Source organism: Erinaceus europaeus, chromosome 13 (assembly GCF_950295315.1).
Source record: "Erinaceus europaeus chromosome 13, mEriEur2.1, whole genome shotgun sequence".
Classification (NCBI taxonomy): Eukaryota; Metazoa; Chordata; class Mammalia; order Eulipotyphla; family Erinaceidae; genus Erinaceus; species Erinaceus europaeus.
The window spans coordinates 49,640,673-49,652,795 of NC_080174.1; the positions used below are offsets into that span (position 1 = coordinate 49,640,673).

General features: G+C 49.0%; 1 protein-coding gene across 3 annotated transcripts in view; it reads right to left on the bottom strand.

The window, feature by feature from the left end:
• TRIM62 (tripartite motif containing 62) overlaps nucleotides 1–11,447 on the bottom strand; it is a 48,393-nt gene extending 36,946 nt beyond the window's left edge. For 2 of the 3 annotated variants that reach the window (XM_060205817.1, XM_007523242.3), the window contains exon 1: nucleotides 10,135–11,447. In XM_060205817.1, coding sequence (XP_060061800.1) covers nucleotides 10,135–10,845 — 711 coding nt within the window. In that variant the 5' untranslated portion in view covers nucleotides 10,846–11,447. The remainder of the gene's footprint in view (nucleotides 1–10,134) is intronic. The other variant, XM_060205818.1, reaches the window with a different exon arrangement.
• Between the last annotated feature and the right edge of the window lie 676 nt (nucleotides 11,448–12,123).

The following is a 12,123-nucleotide window of genomic DNA, read 5'->3' on the forward strand; positions in this document are numbered from 1 at the left end:
CTCCATTTAATGGTCTGGGTACCTTTGTCAAAGATTAGATGTCCATAGGTATGGGGGCTTACTCTTGGGCTCTAAATTCTATTCCACTGGCCAGTGTGTCAATTCATGTCCCAATACCAAGCAGTTCTGATTACAATGCCATATAATACAACTTGAGATCTCAGAGTGTGATGCCTCTAGTTCTGTTCCTTCTTCTCAAGATAGTTTTGGTAATTCTAGGTCTTTTCTGATTCCAGATAAACATTTGTAGCTTGTGTTCTATTCTCTTAAGTAAATTGGGTGAGATTTTGATGGAGATTGCATTAAATTTTTATATGTCTCTGGGTACAATATTCATTTTAATAATGTTAATTCTGAAAACAGGAAAAAGTTCTTGCTAAACTCCAAATGATAGTGGCCATGTGGGAGGCTCGGGACCATGTGGGGCTGGAGTTAGGATATGGAAGTGGTGTAGTTTCACAGGCATCCTGTTACTTCATTCTCACAACTTCACAAGGTCTTTATAGTGTCTTTATAATCTCCCTCTCCCACAGGGGGATATGGAGACTCAAGAGAGTCAGGCAATTTGCCTAAGATCACACAGCTCCTCAGAAGCAGAGGTGGGGCTCTGAGTGACTCCAAAATTCATGTTGGAGATAATCCCAGTCACTCTGTCTCCTGCTCAGCCCAGTACAACAATCACATCTAGGCACCCAAAGGCAAGCTTTGTGCTGGCTGATCCTGGGGCTGCAGACATGGGCTTTGCCTAAAAGGAGTTTTGAGGCTGGGGAGACAGAAACCAAACCCAGGTGGACTACAAGAAGAACAGAAAGAACTTGGAGGGAGTCAACTCAGCAGTCACACTCCTTCCACCCCAGTCTTCCAGTCTATAAAGTGAGACTAAGAACAGCACCTTCTCTATGTTGTTATGAGGGCTACATGACTTCATTCACAGACCAACAGGGTGTACAGGATGTTCTTAGTCTTAGCTGCTGTCATGGCATCATGAGAATTATAATTATCTGTGAAATAGGGACTCAGAACTGGGGAAGCTTCAAGGGGAGGGTCTACATCTCATGACTGGGACAGGAAAGACAGATGTGCAGAGCTCTCTCAAGTGTCCAGGGTGGGGTAACAGCATTCCACTTAGAGAAAACTAGCAGGGAAGGGACATACCTGCAGGAAGTGGGGGGCAGCTGGGGATGCCAGGAAGCAGGCATGTGAGAAGTGGGTGGAGTCACAAGCTGGAAAGGCCAGTGGGCTTGGATGTGGTGAGGGCAGGGGTTGGAAAAGGCCTTGAAGGTCAGCCTGGACTTTGCAGGTCCTCATGTGGGACAGGGAAGGGACACACCAGAAGGCAGAGCCACATGCTTCACATCTTCTTCTAAGGAAGAGGCAGCGCCAAAGCAGATGCAGATCAAAGTGCAGCAGCACACAAATCTGCCAGCTAGGAGGGAGGCTCTGAGACTCCCACAGGCCTCAACAGGCCAGTACTGGGGTGGCAGATGGACAGAGCTAGGCTCACACGCCCCAAGGTTGAACCTCTATCCTCTTCCCTGGGCCTGAGAACAAAGCTGCTGGATCCTCAGGATCAAGCCTGAGTTCTAGGGCTGGGGGTGGTGTAGTCTAGACTCTTCCTGAGCTGATGGAGTCTTGCTTCCCCTTCCCTCTCTCACACCCAAGCCCTCCACTCAGCGACAGCCAACCACAGGGAGATACTCACTTCCATGCCAATTCCCAGACAGACTCAGATGACCTGAGTCTAAGTTCCCACTCAGAGGACATTTAGTGGTTGTGTGGCCTTAGGCATAGTTTCTGAGCCCTAGTTTCCTCATCTGCAAAAGGCAGGGATGAGCCCTACCTCCAGAAGCTGCTGTGAGGATGAGATGAGAGGGAGAGAGCACCCCCACCCTGCATTCTACACCCAGCAATAATGGCTGGGCCACTCTCCAGACCTTTTCACTCCTCTCAGAACTCAGCTTAGTTGTCTGACTCCAGGGAGGACTAGACAGCCAGAGGAGCCCAGAACACATCCCTGTGGGTTACAAGCCTGTCTCCTAGAACCACAGCATGACCAGACCTTGTACGGTGATTCGCTAGGCAAAGCACAGGGCCTGGCCCCTCAGTAGCCACAGCAGGACTGAAGGAATTAATGAATAAACCCCTGTATTCTTGGTGGAGCTCACATCTGAATCCTCTGCACCCACCCCTCATGTCCACAAAAGGGTCCAGGTCTGGAAGGAAACAATGTTTTGGCAGCTCACTGGACTGCAAGTCTGATGAGCTGAGCCCTGGCCCAAGTTTGGCCAGTCAGAAAGTGGAACTGGATGGTTCTGAGGTCCATTCCTATTGGAATGCTCCCTGTGGTAGAGTGTTGGTGAGGAGGGTGGGTCTGAGTCCCAGCTCTATTTCTTTTTTCCTTCCTTCCTTCCTTCCTTCCTTCCTTCCTTCCTTCCTTCCTTCCTTTCTTTCTTTGCCTCCAGGGTTATCGCTCGGGTTTGGTGCCTGCACTACAAATCCACTGCTTCTAGAGGCCATTTCCTCCATTTTTTTTGATGCCCTTGTTATTATTGTTATTGTTGCTGGATAGGACAGAGAGAAATCAAGAGACTATGAAGACGGGGGGGGGGGTACACACGACATAGAAATCTGCAGGTGGGGAGCTGGGGGCTCAAACTGGGATCCTTGCACTGCCCACCCACCACTAATATTTTTCAGAGATTATTATTTTTTTTAAAAAAATGACTTATTTATAAATGAGAAAGAGAGGGAGTGGGAAGGGAACCAGAATATCACTTTGGCATATGGATTGCCAGGGATTGAACTCAGGACCTCAGACTTAAGAGTCAACACTTTGTCTACTGTGCCATATCCCAGGTGTTATTATTTCTGTTGCTGTCACTACCAGATCTTCTTCTTTCTTTCTTTGTTATTTTTTATTAGTGATTTAATAATGATTGACAGATTGTGGGATAAGAGGGGTACAATTTCACACAGTTCCCACCATTAGAGTTTCAACATCCCTCCCCTCCATTGGAAGCTTTCCTATTCTTTATCTCTCTGAGAGTATGGACCAAAGATTTTTATGGGGTGCAGAAGATGGGAGTTCTGGCTTCTGTAATTGTTTCTCCACTGGATATGGGCATTGACAGGTCAATCCATACCCTCAGCCTGTTTCTCTACCAGATCTTTTTCTCTCTACAAAATAAACATTCTTCCCTGCCCCCTTTTTTACCCCCCACCCCATCCTCAACTCTAAGTTTCTACTCTGTGACCAACCCTTAGCCAAGATGTCTTGGTTGACTGAACTGGGAGCTCCTGGCTGCTCACAGACACCTGTGGAAGGAGAAGTGGGGAGGCCAGCTGCCAGCTGCCAACCCTGGATTTGACCCACAGCCAGCCCAGCTCTCAGGGAGGCTGCTCTGCACAACAGGCAAAGTCAAGTGCCTCCCCGCGTTTTCTCATAGGGTTGGCAGCAACACGCTCTCCCTCTTTGCATATGAAAGTGGGCAGTCTTGCTCTGACTCCTGAGTCTGAATTGGGAAGGGGTGCAGAGAAGGCAGAACCACCCACTCACTCATCTGGGAGAAGCCCCAGTCAGGATTTGAACTCAGTCTTATGAAAGCGTAGGGTTACACAACTGTGTGTCTTTCTTTTTTTCTAACATTTTTAAAACTATTTATTTATTTGCCCTAGTTTTTTATTGTTGTTGTAGTTATTATTGTTATTGATGACATTCTTGTTAGATAGAACAGAGAGAAATGGAGAGAAGAGGGGAAGACAGATAGGAGGGAGAAAGATAGACACCTGCAGACCTGCTTCACTACCCGTGAAGCGACTCCCCTCAGGTAGGGAGCCAGTGGCTCGAGCCGACATCCTTACGCCGGTCCTTGTGCTTTGCACCATGTGTGCTTAACCCACTGCGCTAAAGACTGTGTGTCTTTAGATCAGGGCTCCCATCCAAAGTTGAGTCACCACCACTGTCTCTGCTGGCATGAGGAAGGCCTTGGGAAGGCTCCAGGGGTCACATAAGGTCTGGAGCAGGTGGCTGGAGTTAAATCCCACCCCTCCTCTGGAGGTTAGGAGACTGTGCTACCAAAGAGCCGGATGCCATGCTGGCACTCAATGCCAGTCAGCCACCTGTGCACAGTGCAGCCGCTGGCACACACTCTATGTCCTTAGCCTGACCCTGAGCTGTGCACTTGACATGCAAAGGCAGGCAGGGCAGGTGGGCAACAAGTACCCGGCACTCAGAGACTGCAAGTGTTCTCATCAGACTGCCTTCAAATCCTGCTCCTGCCATCAACTGCTGAGAGATTGAACAAGTCATTTAATTCCTTGTAGCATGTTTCCTCTGCAATAAAAGCAATTATAGTGCCTACTCAATGGAGTGCTAGAAAGGTTAAATGAGATACTATAAGAAACGGACGCAGCACAGTCCCAGGCACTTGGGCTAGGTAGGGTTCAAAAATGTTTTAGCTGAACAGCCTCAGTTTCTTCTGAGATGATATTCCCTTTCTCCACTTTGTTCTGTAGCCCAGGTCCTCAGCAATGAGAAAAAAGAAGGAGGAGGAGGAGGAGAAGGAGGAGGAGGAGAAGGAGGAGGATGGGGAGGAGGAGGAGGAGAAGAAGAGGAAGAAGAAGAAACAAAACAAAGTCTTGCATTTGTGCACACTGGGATGCTATTTACATAACAAAAATTCTAAGGAACTTGGAGCCAGATACAACTTACCCAGTAGAATGCACACCTTGTCAGGAGTCGGGCAATAGCACAGCAGGTTAAGCACACATGGCACAAAGTGCAAGGACCGGCTTAAAGATCCTGGTTCAAGCCTCTGGCTCCCCACCTGCAGGAGACTTGCTTCACAGGTGGTGAAGCAGGTCTGCAGGTGACTATCTTTCTCTCCCCCTCTGTCTTATCCTCCTCTCTCCATTTCTCTCTGTAGTATACAACAACAATGACATCAATAGTAACTATAACAGTAAAACAAGGGCAACAAAAGGGAATAAATAAATATTAAAAAATATTTTTTTTAAAAAAGAATGCACACCTTGTCAATGTGCAAGGACCTAGATTTGAACCCCAGCACCACCTAGGAGCACCATGGACAGGGAAGCCCCATGTGCGATGGAGTTCTTGGTAACTCTCCTCTGTCTCTGTCTCTGTTTCTCTCTCTGTCTCTATCTAAAGTACAAAGAATAAAAAAATTCTACAGAATTATGAAGCAATTATAAGCATGTTTTGCTATGGGCTAGGATTGTGGGGGACTTTAATTTTTCACATTACATAGCTCTTCTTATTATGTTGATTTTATAATCAGAAAAAGTAAGGATATTTAAAAATTGTTATGTGCTACCATGACAGACACAATATTAGGCACTTAAAATTATTTATTGAGGGGATGGTGGCATACCTGGTTGAGCAGACATGTTACAGTGCTCAAGGACCTGGGTTTGAGCCACTTGCAAGGGGAAAGCTTTGCAAGTGGTGAAACAGTGCTGCAGGTGTCTCTCTGTCTCTCTTCCTTTTTACCCCCTTCCCTCTCTCTCTTTTAAAAAATATTTATCTATTTATTAGAGGGAGAGGAGGAGAGAAAGAGAGAAAGAACCAGACATCATTCTGGCACATGTGGTGCTGGGGATTGACCTTCATGCTTGAGAATCCAACACTTTTTAAAATATAATTTTTGTTTATAGAAAAAGAAAATTTTTGTTTATAGAAAAGAACCATAGGATAAAAAGGGTACAACTTCACACAAATCCCACCACCAGAACTCTATATCCCACCCCCTCCCCTGATAGCTTTCCTGTTCTTTATCCCTCTGGGAATATGGACCCAAGGTCATTGTGGAATGCAGAAGGTGGAAGGTCTGGCTTCCCTTTATCCACTACACCACCTCCCAGACCACTCTTGATTTCTCACTATCTCTATCTAGTAAATAAATAAAGATAAAAAATTATTTATCAAGTCTACTTCTGTGGCTACCAGAGATTTTACTGGGCCTCTGTGCTTGTATTATTGCACTGCTCCCAGATTGTACTGCCCCCATGATTGCACTGTTCCTCTTTTTTTCTTTTTCTAGATAAAGAGTGAGAGACAGAGAAGAGAGAAGTAGAAAAGGAGAGACATCTCATCATTGCTTTACAACTCATGAAGCTTCCCCTGTGCAGGTGCTCCAATGTGGCATCCAGAGGCATGAACTCAGGTCCTCATGCAAGGTAAAATGTACACTCCACCCACAGAGCTATCTCCTGGCCCTGTATCAGGCATTTCTGATAACAACATCCCAAAGTCTTACATCATCCTTTACAGGAAAGCCAATTATTTCCCCACACCCCCCCCCCCCACACACACACACACACCGTACAGATGAGCAGGTAGAGATTTAGACAAGTGAAGTGATCTAGCCAAGGACACATAGTTCTTCCCTAATGATGCCAGGATCTGATTCCCCACTATTGGAATCCGGAGCACAGAGTAATTCTGCTTGGCAGAGCAGGGAAAATTTCACAGAAGGAGTGATATATGAGCTGAGGCTCCAAATCTGAGTAGCACTTCTCTAGGTGAGAGTTCTCAACCAGGGGTGATTTTGATCCCAGGAAACATCTGATGAAGTCTGGAGATATTGTCAATGGTCACAGCTTGAAGTAGGGTGGTGGGGAGTGGGGATGAGGGGTTGTTACTGGCATCTTGTGGGTAAAGGCCAGAGATATTATAAGACCTTTCCAATGCACAGGTGTTTTGTTGTTGTTGTCCAACAAAGACTTGTCTATTAGTAAGTGTCAAAAGTTCAGAGTATGATGTGATGTATTAGAGCTATCAGTTAGTGAGTGCAGCACTAAATACTAAGTGACAAGTATAGTACTAAGTTCCTGAAAGTGTCACCATACTTATTTCCATCTCATTCCTCCCAGGCTATCAACATGGAACCTGAAGTCAGAGATAGTAGGAAACACTTACCTAAGGTCAGAGAAGAAAATGGCAGGGTCAGGATTGGTGCTGCCTGAGTACAAAGCCAGAGCATTTGGCCTTTTGCTCTGCTGGCCACAGGATTTATAATAAACATGAAAGCTCCAGACCAACTGTTAGGCAGGGTGTGGGTAGACTTTGGCAGAGCCTAGGCCCAGCCTCCTTTGGCTTTGAGAGCAAGGTGCCCTCCCTCCCTTCTGCCTTTTCCCCCATCTGTCAAGTGAAGGTTGTATGGGGAAGATCTCCAAGGTAATGCCAGCTCTGAGTCTGTTACTCTCCAGGTGAGTGGCCCAAGTCCAGGATCCTGGAGCCCTGAGGACAGAACCACCAGCTGCTGGAAGAGGAGGGGGTGTGATAGGCAGGCTCAACCTTCTCCCAGTGCATAAATAGCTAATGCGTTCCACTTCCCCACAAGGGGAAGGGGGGCAGGTGGTGGTGGCTTGAACCTTAGCCAGGAGTTTACCTCTATCTGGGAGGTAGTTTCTCTGCCACCTTCTTGCCCAATCCAAAGGGGGGCATAAGAACCAGGCCTCCTTCTCAGACAAGAGAGAGACATCTGGGCACTTGCCCATCTGGGCACATGAGTCCTCACAGAGAGAGAGAAAGAAAGAATGGAGTGTGTGCTGATCAGCCTGGACCATGTGCCAGGCATCTCAAATAGCAGGTTCATCCAGGTCAGCCTCATGAAAATGCTGGTAGGAAAGAATCATCCTGACCCAGTTTATGGGAGAGTGCACCATGGCTTACATGAAGTGACTTGCCTAGTTACACAGACAGTGTTGAAGGAAGGCTTAGAACCCAAGTGTGTCTGACCCCTAGACTAGTGCACCAGAGGGTAAGTGAAGGGAGCCTTCTTGTTCTTTTTACACAAGTAAGGAAGTGTTTCAATAATGTTTGGAGGAAACGTATGTTCCATTTCTCCCAGGTTACTCAGGACATAGAATAGACTGAAACACACACACACACACACACACACACACACACCAAAACACAGTATTTCTGAAGTCCTGGTTCACAGATGGGAACCAAAGTTCAGAGAAGACAGACCCCTTTTCAGCTAGAAAGTCAGGCCCAGAGAAGGGCTGAGCAGCAGGGGAGAGGTCTGACTAGCTGGAATGAGAGGGGAGGAGGGGTGCTATGCTTTCTAAGCAGGCTGTCATTGCCTGTTCCTGTGGCTCTGGATAAGTCACATCACCTCTCCAGACCTCAGTCACCATATCTATATACAGATGGTTAAGACAGAGTTCCTTCAAACTCTTATAGCCAGTACCCAATCCCATCAAAGATTTTCTTCTTTCCTGTTGATGTGACTTTACAAATGGGGAGATTGGGATGTGGGTACCTGGCAGAAGAGCCTCTAGGGGTGCATGGCTGGTGCTAGTGCAAGTTCCCAGAGCCCTAATCCTTGCTCTCCATCATCAGAGAGAGTCAGGGTTTGAGGATCAAAGAAACAGGGAAGGGGAGATGAACATGAGGGTATTTCTCCTGGGGCCAGTGGTGATTTCTATGGCCATCTGTTAGTTACAGGCTGATTCAGAGTCTCATGTAAACTGTAGGGAGTAACTACAGCACAAGGAAAAGTAGGCATTTAGTTGTTGCTTCAATATCTTGAGGATCAGAGAGCTCACTAGTCCCTGGAGTTAGATCATTGTATTTTCATAATGTGTCTGAGTCAAAACACTTCTATTTCCAAACACTTCATAGCCTGGGTCAGTTCAGGCCCAGGTTGGTCTTTTATTCATTCATTGATTCATTCATTCAACCTTTACTGTTGTACAGTGGGCCAGGCTCTGTGCCAGGCTTTGAGGCATTGATATAATGAGTAAGAGACTATTTTGCTCTTAAAAAACAATGTGCTGAACTGGTATTCCAAGACCAGAGTCACAGGGTACTAGATGAGATGATGTAGCTTAAGAAAAAGATTTCAAGCTCAAATAAACTGGGAACTCTTTTTATTAAACACAGAAAAATGAGTTTCTTTGTTGTAAGATTTTTCCAAGCCTTTAATATGCAAATGTATACTGAGAACACTCCAAAGGGTATAGAGAATATACCACATTTTCCAAATATAGCTGATCTTAGAATGCTTCTCTTTAAGACAACCTATTTATTAATAGAGACCATTTAGAAAAAATGCACCTGTGGCTTTCTTTCTTTTTTTTTTTTTTTTTTTTTGCCTGTGGAGTATGGAGAAGGGTTCAGAAAGGATATTTGAACAGAGCCTGACAGTTAAGCAAGAGTTACTTGGTGCAGATGGAAAGGCTTGGGAGACCCACTGTCATCCTAGGCTGACTATGCCTGTGTCACCCTCCATGGACTTTTGCATTTAGTCACAGAGTCAACAGAGCCCATCAAGATCCCACATCTCCCTACCTTTTCTTAACCCTCCTCATTTTTGGGATGTTAGTCTCCATATGTTGATTCTTGAAGTCCTGGTCCCACTTGCAAGTCAGCCTCTATCCTAAATTAATTAATTTATTAATCTATAATTGCAAGGAAGAGAACCAAAGCATCACTCTGGTACATTCACTGCTGGGGACTGGATTTGGGACCTCATACTTGAGAGTCCAACACTCTCTCCACTTCCCAGACTGACCTACTCTAATTTGAACCCCAAAATTGTTCTTAAGAGTGTCTGGACTTGATTCCATTCTAAATCATTCATACTCCTCATCTTGGCCTTCGGCACCAAACCCACTCTGGAGGCAAATTTGCTTAGACCTTCTTTCATATTTAGCCCTGCTGTGCCCAGTACAGTCTGGTCATGGTAGTGTCCTCCTCATCGTGTCCGCAACCAATATTGGGGTTCAGCTACTCCACTTGTCCCCACTCCGGTCTATCCCAGACTGTGTTCCCTTCCCCATCATTACCTTTGTCCCCAATTACATACATACTGAGCCAATCTAGGCGGGTCCAAGCCCCGCCATACCTGACAGTGGACCTGCCCTTGCCCAGCTCTGCTTCAACCCCAAGTCCAATGCTCCTGGTCCGCCCCACATCATACTCACAATCGCTGCCCACCCCTGGTCTCTCTCAGCCCCCGCAGGAACCGCAGTCCCAGGCCCCTCCTCCAACACCACGCCTCTCGCTGGAGCCCCGCCTCCGCCCGCCCATCCTAACTCCGCCAGGGCCCCCGCCCCGGCCCGGCCCGCCCCGCCCCCGCCCCCGGCAGCCGCGACGCGCACCTGCAGCTCCTCGAAGGCGTCGTCGATGCCGGTGACCTGGTGCTGCTCGTGCAGCGCAGGCTCGTCGCAGAAGAAGCAGAGCAGCGCGCGGTCCGTGAGGCAGAAGAGCTTGACCTTGTCGTGCGCCTGGCAGGGGCGCGCGGCGCGGCGCGCGCTGAGGATGGCGTCCAGCGGGAAAGCGCTGTAGCGCTCCACGATGTTGGCCAGCTTGAGGCTGGGCGCCAGCGCGGGCTCGGCGAACGTGCGCCGGCACTCGGGGCAGTCGCGGGCGCCCTGCGCCTCCTGCCGCACCCAGTGCTCGGTGATGCAGCGGCGGCAGAAGTAGTGCTCGCAGCCCAGGCTCACCGGGTCCTGGTAGATGCTCAGGCAGATGGAGCAGAGCAGCTCGTCCTTGAGGCTGCACGCCATGGCGCCGGATGCGCCGGAGAGGGGGGCCCGAGATGCAGGGGGGCGGCTGCGAGAGCGCGGCGCTGTCAGGGCTAGCACCGAGGGATGGGGTCGGGAAGCAGGCCGGGAGAGACGGGGGTGGCAGCTACTGGAGAAGGGAGCAGAGCTGCCCCGTTGGGGGGTAACGGGAGGAGGCAAGGGGGGGTAGACGCTGCCCGCGATGCGAGCCCGGGTGAATGGTTGTCTCGAGGTAGTGTGCGACCCGGGGCGCTGGGTGTTGGAGATGGGGGATCTTGGGTGTTTGAGTGAAGGGGCGCCTGTCATGGAGGTTCTAGGGGAAGAGACAGTCCGAAGGGATAGGTGCTGGGGAAAGGGGCTACAAGAGGAAGGAGAAGGTCTTGGGGGCGTCGAAATTTCAGGAGGGGTGCGGTGGGGGGATGGGGGAGCTTGGGAGGGGCAATGCTGAAGGAGCCACACCGCAGCAGTGCCTGGCAGAGGAGAGGAGGGGTGCAAGTACACTCAGCAGCCCAATTCCAGCCCCAAGACCCGGCCCGGCACGGCCCGGCACGGCCCCTTACCCGCCCGGGTTCAGCAGCCACAGCTCAGCTCCTAGCGCAGCCTCTCAACCCGGAACCAGCCGAGCACCGCAGCCCGCGGCCTTGGCTCCGTCCCCGCCCCCGCGGGCGGGACCCGAATGGCTCCGCCCCTGCAGCGGGCGGGGGAGTGCCGCGGCCAGGCCCCGCTTCCAGTCTGCAGACCCCTTCCCCGCCCCCCACCGCTCCCAGGTCTCGAGGGAGCTAAACCCAGCTGTTCTTTCTGGCTATGCTCACTGAACAACTTCGGAGTCTCGCTGAAGGTACTTGCGGCGGGTGGGCGTGGAGAGAGAGTTAATTTGAGAGGGTAACAAGCAAGCAAGGAACGTCTTTTTGGACAATCAATATAAAGATGTGCAAAAAATAATCGTTGGCACTAAAGCAACTTAAGGACAAGCAATCTATCGGCCTGATAGAGAACTTGCGCATAAAATACAAAAATGGCACTGGAAAACTGCCCCCACTGGATTGAATAAACTCAAGACTCTTACCCTCCTAAACTCTGGAGGGAGTCCCATTTCTTCTTTATTTTCTTAAAGAGTGTTCGGAAACACTGGCTCGGCCTACTGACTCAAGATGTTTCTTCCATTCAGCAAACATTTCTGGAGTGCTATATTGAAGGAGGGGGTGGAGGAGGAGAGAGGGAAGAAGAGTAATAGGATACTTTGTCTTGTATGCCAGATGGAGAGGGGATAAGGGATTTCTAGGCTGAGGGGAGAGCCTGTGCAGAAGCAGAGAGGTGTGAAAGCAGAGAGCACTTTGGGGGAAGTGCAAGGGATCTATGCTACTGGGGTAAGGGGGGACTCCAGTGAGATGGGGGATGTTGAGGGTCATGGTAAAGGATTTTCTGAAGGCATTAGACTTTCAAGCAGAATGACTGGTATGGGTCTTCAGAAGGCAGGGAGATGCTCCTTATGCCACCAGTAAGGCAAAATCAGATGAGTCTGCACAGCCCTGATACTCAATGGCAGAAAGTGTGTTAGCTGAATTCCAGCAGGAAAAAATGTGG